The 13,720-nt window shown below is 33.6% G+C and overlaps 1 protein-coding gene across 8 annotated transcripts in view; it reads left to right on the top strand.

Annotated features, from left to right (window-relative positions):
- The window catches only part of CEP112 (centrosomal protein 112), a gene marked incomplete at its 3' end in the record, with an annotated part of 475,585 nt that overhangs the window by 130,008 nt on the left and 331,857 nt on the right, over window positions 1-13,720 (top strand). For all 8 annotated transcript variants that reach the window (XM_079131573.1, XM_079131569.1, XM_079131572.1 and 5 more), the window contains 4 exons: window positions 9,823-9,977; window positions 10,276-10,405; window positions 11,099-11,191; window positions 11,930-11,989. In XM_079131573.1, coding sequence (XP_078987699.1) covers window positions 9,823-9,977; window positions 10,276-10,405; window positions 11,099-11,191; window positions 11,930-11,989 — 438 coding nt within the window. The remainder of the gene's footprint in view (window positions 1-9,822; window positions 9,978-10,275; window positions 10,406-11,098; window positions 11,192-11,929; window positions 11,990-13,720) is intronic.

The following is a 13,720-nucleotide window of genomic DNA, read 5'->3' as shown; positions in this document are numbered from 1 at the left end:
TAACTGGGCAATAACTGTGGGCAGGTAGGGTGTGGCTGGAGGAGATGGGTTCCTGGGGGTATGACTTTGAGACTTATATTTTGTCCTTGGTGAGTGGAGCTCTCTCTGCTTCCTGATTATCATGTCCTGAGCTGCCCTTCCATCTTGATGATTTGCCTCACTTCCAGCACAGATCAGTGGAGTCTGCTGTCTCTGGACTGAGACTCTGAAACCATGAGTGCCAAATAAACTTTCACTCCTCTAAACTTGTTTTTGTCAGGTCTGTTGATCACAGTGCTGAAAAAGTTGACTGAAACAGTTTCCTTTACAATCTTTGAGACTTCAGTAGCTAATGCCACCATTTACCTGGATGTAAGCTAGAGAAGCATCAGACAGAACACCCAGAAGCAGCTGGAGTGAGGAGGAGGGATGGAGTGATGCGACTTGGCCCAGCTTCTGCTGGGTAGGTGCCTGTGGCCTTCACTCATGAGTGGGGAATAGACCCTAGGCCGGCCTGTGATGCAGGAAACCTCAGGAAGATGATGTTTACTGCCCAATTTCTTGTGAAATCTTTCTAGTTTTAGGTCTTATATTTAGGTGTTTGATTCATTTTGAGCTAATTTTTCTAAATGTTGTGTAGGGATTCCTGAAATATTTTGGTACACAGTGTTTAGATGCAATTATAAATTCTAAGTTTTTACTTCACATCCTATTTTTAAGGTCTGGTTTGCTTAAATACACTAAAATTCATAACTTAAATACATTAAAATTTGCCTTCTGTGGATGTTCAGTTCTATAAGTTTTGGCAGAGATACCTAGTCCCATAACTAACACCTCAGTCAAGCTATAGAATGTTTTCATCACCTCTAGAAGGTGAGCAAGTAAACATGCCTTCCTGTTTTCCATTTACTGTGAAAGCATTTAATTTTCTGTAATTATGTCATTTGTTGGATTCTATTTACTTGTTTGAGGAAATACAAATAATGTATTTCCAGTTTGCAGTTTTTAGAATTTGTATCATGAGTAGGTATTAAATTTTACCAAGTGACTATTGAGATTACCATTTTTTTTCTTTTTTATTCTGTGAATATGGTGAATTAAATTGATTGCTTTTTAAATGTTAAACCAGCCTTGCTTTCCTGTGATAAATTCTGGTTGGTCAAATTCTATTATTCTTTTATATATTGCAGGATTTGACTTAATGTTTTAATACAGATTTTCTCATCTACATTATCAGGAAGTTGGTATTAGATTGTCTTTCTTTACTGTCTTTTTCATGTTGTGATATCAGGATAGTTCTGGCCTCCCAACTGAGTTGGGAAATGTTTCTTCTGTTTTCTGAAATAATTCATAGTAATTGTACCATTATTCGAATGTATGATTGAATTTAGCAATGATGCTGTCCAAGTTAGTATTTTCTTTTTGTGAAGATTTAAATTTATAAATCCATTTTTAAAACCTTCAGGTCTCTTATAATTTCCTTTTTGTTTTAGCTTTAGTAATTTGTCTTTCAAAGGACTTGTCCATTTCATCCTTTTAGAAGTTGTTTATAATATTCTCTTATTGTCTCTAGGGTGATTTGTAGGATCTCTAGGAATTTCCCCTCTTGCATGACCACCTTTGGTAATTTGTTTCTTCTCTCCCTCTTTTTGTCACTTTTGCTATAGGTATATCAATTTCCAAATATTTGGGGATTTTACAGGTGTCTTTTGTTTCTGATTGTATGAATTTATTGCATTAATTTTTTCATAAAGTAATATTTAAATTCTGTTCCATAGGTCGTAATTTTTTTTTTTTGTTTCAAGAAAATTTTAATTTTCTTTAATACTTATTTTGGTGGAGGCAAGCATATTCATTGTGTACTATGAATTTATTATATTCATAACCATCTTCTTTTTACACTTTTAAATTTTGGAGGCCAACAAAAATATGAGATTACATACAATTTTAATGAAAATTGTTTATCTATTTTTTTTTAACCCATTCAGTGTGGAAAGTTTGGTCCTTCTGGTAAATCGGTCAATTGAATATTCATATGAGAAAATGCTTCTTGAACCTTCACATTATTTAATAAAATAATTCTAGGAACATCTCAAATTTAAAATTCATATAAAATGTGTAGAGGAAATTTTAGGAGACTCTCTTCTTGGTCTAGACTAATTGAAGACTTCTTAAAAAGAAAATGAAAGAACTAACCATAAAGAAAAATACTGGTAAACCAGATTACATCAAAATTAATACCTTTTGTTTATCAAAGGATATTTTTAAGAAAGGAAAAAGGCAATTCAAAATGGAAGAAATATTTGCAATTCCTTTATCTAATAAAGTTCTCACATCTTAAATACAAAGAATTCTCAGAAATCAATAGAAAGAAAAACAATCTGAATCTTTAAAAAAATTAATATTAGGTTTGAATAGTCACTACACAAAAGAGAATATTCATGTGATTAATAAACATTTAGAAGGTACTTAAGGTATTAGTTCTTAGGGAAATTTAAATAATTCAGTATCTCTACAAGCCCACAAAATGGCAGAATTTAACAAAAACAAATAAAAACCATAGTCCCAAATTTGCAAAGATACAAAATCATCTGAAGTCCTATATTCAGCTGTAGAGAGTTTAAGTTTTTATATCCAACATGAACTGTGGTAGTAACTACTGGAGCTTAAGTTATGTACATCTTAGGACTCAAAAGTTTCACTCCAGTAGGTAACAAAATAAAAGTGTGCATAGGTGCACTGTAAAACATGTCTGAAAGTATTCCTAGCAACATTATTTTGAATAACCTGAAACTGAGAATAGATAGTTAAATACAATGGGTAAATTATTTTCAATATACTTGCAAAGTAAAATGCTGCTTTCAGTATTGAAAAAGATTACTACTATTACACAACACAATATGGACGAATTTCACATATATGAGAAGCCTGACCCCAAATCATAACTCTATATTACACTTATACAAAATTCAAAGAAAGCAAAGTTTATTTGTGGTAAAGTCATACTTTACCTTTGGGTATAGTATGACTAATCAAGCTTCAGAAGGACTGGTAACATTTATATCTTCTAGTGGTTCATGAAGTGTTTTCAACTGTAAAAAAATGATCAAAATGTACACTTGAAATTGTGTACCTTTTGTATATATTTCATAGTTACACAACAAGCTTATGAAATAAGTCAAAATATGTTGCCCCTTATGCCATAGGAGTTCAAATTGGGACACTAAGATAGTTGCCTGATACTAATCCTTTTCAATTTTTGACTCCTGCAGTGTTTCCAACTAAGTTTGTCTGTAAAAAGACGACATTTCTATCTGTAGTTCTAGATATTATCTATGTTATGCTGGTAGAGGCTGTATAACTAAGAGCTCATAGGATGGTTTATATTTCCCAAGACTTACTGAAAATTATCTCTGTGGTATTTCATTCCAAAATAATGTCCTTGCCCAAACTTTTTTCTTAATTCCCACTGTCCTCAGCATTCTTGGCACATTAAGTTTTTAGCCTGGAAGGTTTATAATTTTTGACACTTTTCGTTTCCCTCATTTAATATTTTACTGAATCATTCTACTTATTTCCCTGAAATTTTTGTTGGATCTGTTCTCTTTCCTTCTGTCCCAGAGCTGCCAGTTGAGTTCAGGCCATTGTCGCCTCGTTCCTGGACTTCTCCAATAACTTGCCAGTTGCTTCCCCTGTCTTCTCTTTATTCTGTCAGTTGAAAGCACATTTTTCTCATTTTTCCATGATTAGGAACTGAATTCCTAACCTAATGCCCATTATAATTTTTGCTTATAAGTCATGTCATGTCAAGAAATCCTACAGTCTTCCAAGTGCCAGGTTTGAATTCCCAGTTTGGGATGATATCCTGTGTACTCAAGGTAATTCATCATTTCCTGTAAAATTTTTGGGCCCTTTCCTGATTGTGTTATATACCACTGAGTTCCCCTTCTACACAATCTGTTACAGCTTGCAAAACATTTTTTATCCCAATTTCAGGCCCCCGCTGATTTGTATCTTTTCAACTCTACATTCAGTTAAAAAAGATTATTTTTGCTAAATGTTGTTGTCCTTAAGGTCCTTCATATTATGCCTTTAGGTTTTCCCTTGCCATTACACATTTTTAATTCCTTTTATTTACTTGGTGCATCTATTTTGTGCAAAAATATGCCTTAAAAATTAGTAATGAAAAGAGTAACTGACCTCACATATTTTGCTTCTTAAGTCAGAGTTGGTGTCAGCACATACCAAAGTATTTGTTCAATAAACGTAGACCTGTAATACTTATCTGCATATCAAAAAGCATGTCAGCTTGAAGTGACAGTTATGTTTCAGCAGATGCTCAGCGTTTGAAGAATTAGTATCAGAATTATCTTTTTTTTTTTTTAAATAACATGCTTGTGTCTTACCAAATTTCTTCTGCTCACCTCTCTTTTTTCCTTTCTTCTTGCAGCCTGATCCACTGCTGTTCCTTTTCTTCTGAATCTTTTCCTGAGTTCCATTTTTTGTATTCCTTCTGGTGACTGTTCTGTCTGGCACAGTACCAGAATTTCCTGATCTTGTACAAGCCAGAAATCAGTCTTCACAGACTGGTACCAACCAGCCTGTTTTTGCTTCGTTGGTGACTATAGGTATATAACAATTGATCATACATACACAAACACAAAATATGTTTCTGTTTATACATTCTTTGAATTATTTGCTGAGGACACACAGGAAAAATAATACTTGACAACCTGGTACAGTTTGACCTTAGTTACGCTGCAGTGAGCATGGACATCACGTAGGAACCTGAGCGAGCACACCGAGGTGTGCGCTGAAGAGGCTGGTTCGGGCCGGTGGTCTTCATCTCTATTGCTGTTGAAGTAATTGAAATGTGCTTTTGATACTGGTGTGGTTCAGGAGTAAGAGGTGTCATAGAAAGATAAACATATTAGAAAAATCATCCTACGGGGCCTATGATCAATTCAGGGTAGGGCATTTAATTTTTCAAATGGGGGAAAGACTGCACATAAAGATAGAAGGAATTGGTTTAACTGTTAGTCCCCATTATAGTTAGAGTTATTCAATGCAGTTCGAAATTTGAGAGCCAGAAGATAATCATGTAATAGCCTAATAATATTATCACAAGGGGTTGGTGGAATAGATATTGAGATTTTCTTTTTTAGAGCATTCTAGTTGTATATTTTAAAACTGATTTCTTAAAGATGATTTTTGTCATTTTAAAAACTGATGACTTTGACTTTATTAATCCAAGCTAACAAAGGTATATATTTAAGATATCATTGGGTAATGAGCAGTCTTTATTTCAGTAGCATATTTAGGGTATATTTTGTGGTAATATGTTATTACTTCTACTGCTCTGTTTCCTTAGATGATTATATAATATGTTTCTGAGTCTCATTTCACTTGTTCTAAGTATTGTTAACAAAGGGGCTAAGTGGGGCTGGGGAGATAGCTCAGTTGGTAGAGTGCTTCCCTTGCAAGCACAAGGCCCTGGGTTCAATCCCCAGCACTGCAAAAAAAATAAAGAAATAAAAAAAAAAATAAAGGGGCTAAGTAATGATAGAATTTCAACTAGCCTGCCCTTTATTATTTTAGACGATTCAAGCTAGAAAACACTGTTGTCCTCAAATTACAGAATTTAAAAAAAATTTACCTTGCAAATGGTTAATCACATAACACACTCTTTTTTTTTTTTTTTAAAGTATTCATTTGATAGACTGATAAAGGGACCTGAAATGTTTCCAGTGTTTTATTTAGCTTCTCTTTGTGTACCTTATGCTATAAAATGATATTTCTTCCCATGGTATTTCTGCTGCTTAATTTTCTGTAATCTTATGCATAGAATATCATAGTCTTGGAGGTGGTGTAACACAGTGAAGTGAATTTTGGTTCAGGAAGATCTTGGACCAAATTCTTTTCTGCTTACCATTTTACTAAAAGAACAAGTAAAAGAGCAAGTTAATCAATGTTGTTAAGTCTCAGTTTTCCCCTATCTAGAACGATATTTCTGATATCTACCCCATAGTTTTGGGGGAATGATTAAATGGCCTAAAACTTATAAAACACTTAGCACAGTGCCTTGTCCACAGTGAGCACTCAGAGATGGCTCTCATCATCATCAGAATATGTTGGTGGTCAATGAAGCCCTGGGTATTCAATTGGGAAGATATTTACAAATATTTGTCTTTAATGTGTTAAGGTATATACATTGTTTTTGCTTTTCTTTCTATTGTGGTGAAAAATACAGCATGAGATCTACCCTCTTAACAACACAGTATCGTTAATTATTTACACAATGTTGTACAGCAGATTTCTAGAACTTTCTCATCTTCCTTGACTAATGCTCTACAGTCATCAAACATCAGCTCCCTGCTTCTCCTTCCCCCAGCTTCTCCTTCCCCCAGCAACTGGCAAACACCATTCTACTTTCTGTTTCTGTGTATTCTAATGTTCTAGGTATTTCATATAACTGGAAGTAAGCAGCATTGTCTTTCTGTGACTGTCTTATTTCACTTAGTGTAATGACCTCAAGGTTCATCCAAGTTGCAGCATATGACTAATTTCCCTTCTTTATGGGTGAATAATATTACATGGTGTGTATATATCCCATTCTTGTAGCCATTCACCTTGCACAGACATTTACATGTTTCCACTTCTTAGCTAATGTAATAGAAGTGGAACATAGGAATGCAAATATTTATTTTAAGATTCTAATTCTGATTCCTTTGGATGAATACCCAGAAGTAAAATTGGTGGATCGTTTGGTATTTCTGTTTTCAAATTTTGGAGGGAACTTCATACTGTTTTCCATGGTGGCTACATCACTTCATCATCAGAGTGCAAAGATTCCAGTTTCTCCACATACCCAGCAATGCTTGTTATTTTTCCATTGGAACCTAAAGGTTTCCCAACAGATGAAGGAGACAAATAAGGCTGGAAAAGTATCACTGTCACCAGGGATATGTACTTGTCAGTATTTGTCAGTTCTTATAGAACACGGTTGTATTCAGGAAGAGTAACCGGCAGTCCGTACCGCAGCATTGAATAGGGAAATGATAAGGACCCACTTCTGCCAGTCATTCTGCTGTTTTTGAACAAGTGTATCCCATTGGATACCTGTTTTAGATATAGTAATTTTTTGGCCAGTTCGATAACTCCTGAGTTAAAATTTCATGTTCAATTTATATTGTTATTCTGTTCAATGACAGACAGATATTTGAGGTCACAATGTATTTCAGTGTCCCATCATTTTCTTCTCTGAATTATTGGATATCCTTCCCTTGCATCTTTTTGCTTTCTCTCATAAGAAATAGTTTATACTTTCGTCTGAGCATTTTCTCTCATCTTTACTGTATTCAGTTATTCATATGTAGAAAGAGAACTATCTGGATTTTCTGGCTGATAGAAACCCTTTTTCCTTAGGCAACCTTTGTAGATGTGTTTATTTTTATCAGTTTGGGCCCTTTACACTGGTTAATTTCTTTAACAATTAGATTATTTTCTAATATTTTGTAATCATATGTTTATTTTCCATTAGGATAAAGTATACAAAAGTAGGCTTTCCAAAATTCTCTCCATCTGGGGCATATATTTGCCCCTTTTTTGGATTTCCTATATTCTCTCACACAAAACCCCTCATATCTCCAAGTGTTATGGTCTGGATGGGAGGTGTTCCCCAAAAGCTCATGTGTGACACAGTGCAAGAAGGCTTAGAGGTTAAATGATTGGGTTATAAGAGCCTTAAGCCAATCAGTGAATTGATCCCCTGGTGGTATTAACTGAGTGGTAACCGAAGGTGGGTAGGGTGTAGCTGGAGGAGGTGGGTTACTGGGGGATTGCCTTTGGTGTATATATTTTGTATCTCGTACGTGGAGTCTCTCTTTGCTGTCTGATATTCATGTGAGCCGCTTGCTTCTGCCACACTCTTCTGCCGTGATTCTCTGCCTCACCTCAAGCCCCAAGGAATGGAGCCAGCTCCCTATGAACTGAGACCTCTGAAACTGTGAGCCCTAAATAAACTTTTCCTCCTCCCTAGTGGTTCTGGTTTGGTCTTTTAGTCATGGCTGCGAAAAAGCTGACTAAAACACTGGGCATCCCTTTTCTTGGGGATCTTGGCTTCTCAAGTCCTGGGTGCCCTGGCCACCCTGCCCTCATCCTCCAAGACTTGAAAATGCCTCCAGGATAAAAGTAAATGGAGGGGCTGGGAACATAGCTCAGCTGGTAGAGTGCTTCCCTCATGCACAGGGCCCTGCGTTCACTCCGCAGCAACACATACACAAGCAAATGGAGACCGCTGAGCCTCTATGCAGCTTCTTCCTCGGCTCCTTATCACCTTTCTTGCAGGGCCCCTAACACCTTCTGACTGATTGAGAAAAATGTTCTGAGTCTTTCAGTTGTTCTTAGTGGGAATGTGATCTACTGAGAGCTACTTCTTCAGAGCCTGAAGTAGAATTTCCCTTCTAGGGTTTATTAAGTTGGAGCTTGCATTTCTATTTCTCACAAATCTTGCCTCTTTTTGGTAATTTCTAAAGAGGAAGGGATACATATTATTTTTATTCCACCATGTAAAATCAGAAAGCCAAAGGTGTAGTCTTTGTCTCTTTCACCCAATTAATATGTAGGAAACAGGGGGTGTTTGGAATATGTATTAGAAAATTGAAACCGTCTTCTGAAAGGAACTCCTGAAGCAAGAGCACTCTGAAGTAAATGGAAGGCTTAATGAAGGGACCTGGACATTGGATAGGTGTTGGGCTCTCAGGCTTGAATTGTGTCAGTTATTAAAAGTTGATCTATCTGCCATGCTTTTAAGGTAGATGTAATGATTGCCTTTTTATGTATTTGGAAGCTGTTGTGCCAAAATTTAACTTTATACTTATTCAGTAATGTAATGAAGAAAGGATGAAAGGAACAAAAGATGTGGGATTGTGATGTTATTTAATATTTGAACTTTATTTTACATGTTTATCTTAGAAACTGTTTAAAAGGAACATAGTACATCTTTCCTAATTATTCATACTTATTAGAAGTTTAATTGTTAAATGAAAATCAATCATCCCTCTAGCTAATGCTTCCTACCTTAATTTTAAATATAAAGTACTTAAAAGGTCATAAATACCTTTAAAGGTTTTAAATTATAGTCCTACCAAGGTGTAAAATTCAAAATAGCTTAAATATCAAATAAAAGAGGAATTATTTAGTTAAGAGATTATTTTGGATACTGTGGAAAAATATAGAAAATACTTTTACTAAAATGGAAAAGATATTCAAAAAGGAAATGAATGAAAATTTGTGTACTAACACTCTAATTCTGTAAAGTAATATTCGTATATATTTAAATAATAAAAAGTATATTGGTTATGTGATAATCCTGGTAATAAAATTTGAGGGCTATAGATTATATATTTAAAATATGATTATGTTGTTTTATAATTTTAAAAAGTTTTTGAAGCTTCCAATGATGAAAAATGGCCATTGGTAAGTACTTACTTAATGAACCTAAACAAATAAAGAGGCATGAGTAGACTATAACCTTTTGAGGATAGGAACTTTGTCTTACATACCGCCATGTCCCTATGTCATAGAATATTGGCACACTTGGTAAATATTCAATTAAGTTAATGAATGAATTTTAGCATCCAACTGTGCTGTTTCTAATTTTATGGTAGAAAGCATTTTTAAAAAAGTGTTAAAGGTTGATTTAATTCTTACTACCGTCATTTATGATGGATTTATTTTCATTATTCTAATAGGCAGTACTTTTATTTTCCAGGCCTCTTAATGGTTCAATAGTGTTATAGTCAGTAAAAGGCTGTCCTAACAATTCCTAACTTACTCTTTTAGAACCACATGGTTAAAGAACTGGAAGCCCGTGTCCAGCAACTGACTGGAGAAGCAGAGAACAGTAATTCACAGAGACAGAAATTAATTCAAGATAAATTGGAACTTGAGAGATGTTACCAGATAACATGTAGTGAATTACAAGAAGTAAAGGCAAGGTATTGTCTGAAATCAGATATCTATTAAGGTTAGCTACAAAGTACTGATGTTGAATGTATAAATTATCTGTAAAAATTAATCATACCATGTACAATTTAGTCTTAGAATGTCTTCAACATAAAGAGCACTGTTTGTTTTTAAAAGTCCCTTTGAAACATAAGAGACATCATGTTTACAAACAGTTAAAAAATGTGATACACATTTGACATTTTTAAAGATAATAGATTTAGTTGATTAAAAATTCCACTTTTGAGATTGATTCTAAAAATAAAAAATCTTTTTTCTAATTGCTTTTAGGCGCAACTTACTGCATAAAGAAAAAGATCATCTTATGAATGATTATGAGCAAAACATGAAACTATTACAAACCAAACATGATGCGGATATAAACCTTCTGAAACAAGAACATGCTCTTTCAGCATCTAAGGTATTGCATAAGCTGACGGATGTATCCATACAAAGTAATCATTTCCCTTGCTCAGCCAATAGCCGTAGATAGACATGTAGAAGCTAATTGTTTGGAGTTTGAAATTAATGTCACCTCCACTTTATTCTTGAAATAATGGAAACTTCAAGAATTTTTGTTATTTAAAATGTTGAAAATGTTAATGTCTGAAATAATGGAAACTTCAAGAATTTTTGTTATTTAAAATGTTGAAAATGTTAATGTCTGATAGATAGTACAACATAAATGTTAAGTAAATTAAATTCTGCTGTAAGTTAACCTTTGTAAGTACCAAAGTTTTAAAAGGAGGAAACCTATAAATTCTGAGAAGAAATAGTTTTTTAATGCATTTTGTTGAGTAATGACATATATTATTACTGTCATGAAATTTTGATTCTGCTTTAGTTTTATAGTTAAAAATTTTTTAAAATTTTGTATAAACCTGTGTTTCTGTATTACATTTATAACATTAAAATCTATCCAGCATTTAATTTATATTTTTACTTTAAAAAGATTAATTTTTATGCTGTCCTTTAAAAATAGTTTTTATTTATATTTGTAGATAATTCAACTTTTGATTGAACTTTCAGGGGGAAAGAGTATATTTTTTGAACCAGAAGTTATAAAATGGTGCAAAAATCAATATTTGTTTTTATTCTTCTTAAAATCCTCCAGGCATCTGGTATGATTAAAGAATTAGAACAGAACATCTGTCAATTAAAACAGCAGTTACAGGAATCAGAACTTCAAAGAAAGCAGCAACTAAAGGTGAGCCTTCTATTTCTACCCAGAACAATGGCCCAAACTCCCCTTTCCTTTTCTTGATTTATGTTCTAAGATGAGAATCAATTAAAAAATAACTCAGCAGATAGCCATTTCTGATTCTTTTATTGCATTGTATGATTTTAATTTCACTTTATTTATTTAAATTGAAGAATGTGGATGCTAATAACCTGTACAGAATAAAGAATAATAGTTTAAATCTGATATTTTTTTTAAATCTGATATCTTTTGAGATTAATTTTTAAAAATGCCTTATGTAAGTATGTTATTTTTGAATAATTTCTCTTTTAAATTATCTACCAGTCTTCATAATCTCTCTCCTCCTCCTCCTCTTTTTCTTGTACCTTTTACACTTTTCCTTTTCTCTTATTACCAAAATGTACCAAAGACTAGTGTGTGATATAACTTCAAATATGTCATTTTCACGTGGACTCAATTGGCCATTCTTAATCTCCTCATCCTAAGGGTCAGAAAGTTCCCCTTACACTGCATAGTAGGCACTTTTGAGCACAGTAATATTTTCAGACAGTTAAGGCTTTCGACCCTTTAATATAAAGTACTCGTGTTTCTACTTATAGCCTAGAAAACTGGGCAGATAGTGCTCTCTTAAGAATACATAAAACTCTGACGTTTGACATCTAATAGATTCATTGATTTTGTTGGATTTTATTGACTCTAATAGCAATTTTAAATATAATAAAAATAAACATTTACCATTCACAGGAGCAAGAAAATAAGTTTCAAATGGAGAAAAGCCAATTAAAACACACCTATGAAAAAAAGGTAATATGTTTTGTGGGACACTATAAAACATTTAAAATGGCAGATGAGATAGTTGACGGGGTCTGAGTTTTATAATGCTATACATTCTAACCCTTAAGGAATAGTTTGTTTCCATGTTAATTTCAGATACACAGTGGTCAGTATTTTTCTTTATTATTTTTATGTTTATAAATAGCTTCTTCAGGTCAGTTGTTAATTATATCAACTTTAAAACACTGCTTTCATGTTTTATTTAGTGAGCAAAGCTTATTATTAGTCTCTCATAATAATACTTTGAAGTCATATTTTCTTTCTACCAACTGAAAAGTATGATACAGTTGAAGTAATTTTGTGTTCTGTTACCATGTGTGCAATGAGAACTTTGAATATTTGACCAAAGGACATAAAACAATAAATAATTGACTACTACTTAAAAATAGTAATTGTTCCTTGTTATTTAAAATAGTGTGTATTTCTATTAATATGTTAGTATCCTCATTATCAATAGTAATTAGGGGGATAGTAACAGCTTAAAGTAGTAAAATAACAGTGTTCTATGCATTTGTGACTATGACTCTTGTTCTGAAATTGTTGTTTGCTATCAGACATGGAAACTGGAAGAGCAGTTGAAATATCAAAGGTTTTGTGCTGCTTTTATAATTATTTGCTGTTCTGACAAATGAATATACTTGTAAAATATATCAATAATGGAAAAGGAGAAAGAAGTTAATCCTTCCATTGATTAAAATATATATAAATTTAAATTAACATGGTTTACATAAATATTCTTTCTTAAAAATATTTTTAGTTTTTTTTAGATGGACACAATACCTTCATTTTATTTATTTATTTTTATGTGGTGCTGAGGATGGAACCCAGTGCCTCACACATGCTGGGGAAGCACTCTACTACTGAGCTACAACCCCAGCCCATACATAAAAATTCGTGCCAGGAGTGGTGGTGCACATCTGTAATCCAGTGACTTGGGAGGCAGAGGCAAGAGGATCACAAGTTCAAAGTCAGCCTCAGCAAAAGTGAGGTGCTAAGCAACTCATGAGACCCTGTCTCTAAATAAAATACAAAATAGGACTGGGGATGTGGCTCAGTGGTTAAGTGCCACTGAGTTCAATCTCTGGTCCCCCCCCCCCATCAAAAAAAATTCTTAAAACACTTCATTTTACCACCTCTTATTTATCCATTTTATCAGTCACTCAGTAGCTAGCCATTAAATGTTTACATTGGGCAAGGTGTCACATTAGATAATAAGATGAGGTTGTGGATATGTTAGGCTTAGACTCTGTCCTCCAGCAGCTTAATGTATAAGAAAAATGTTTCTAAGAAATGTAGTTCACTGACACATATTGACCTGTATATGTGCTCATTAAAATTATAATAGGTTTTTTTATTGCTATGATTTTAACACAGCACAGTGCAAGTTCTTAAGTATATTTTATAGTTGGAAAATTGATGGTTGAACAGGAAGGGGAAATCATGCTTTTATTGAAAGGAAGATTTTCGGTTTCTGTTGTCAAGCTATGTGGCTTCATAAATATTTTGCTTACCAAAAGAAGAACATGTGTTATCTTAAGCTTTGGTCCCTACTGTATAAAGCATCTGGATCCTCTGGGTAAACTTGTTATTCTATTGTTCATTCTTCGGGCAGATTTCTGGCTTCCCTTCCATTAAAAAGCATCTTTCTGGCCTTTTTCTCTGTTACACTTCACAGTCAGTTTCTTCCTGAGAGGTGGTTTT

This window comes from Sciurus vulgaris, assembly GCF_902686455.1.
Source record: "Sciurus vulgaris genome assembly, chromosome: 3".
In the NCBI taxonomy this organism is placed as follows: domain Eukaryota; kingdom Metazoa; phylum Chordata; class Mammalia; order Rodentia; family Sciuridae; genus Sciurus; species Sciurus vulgaris.
This window is presented reverse-complemented; position numbering and strand designations above follow the sequence as displayed.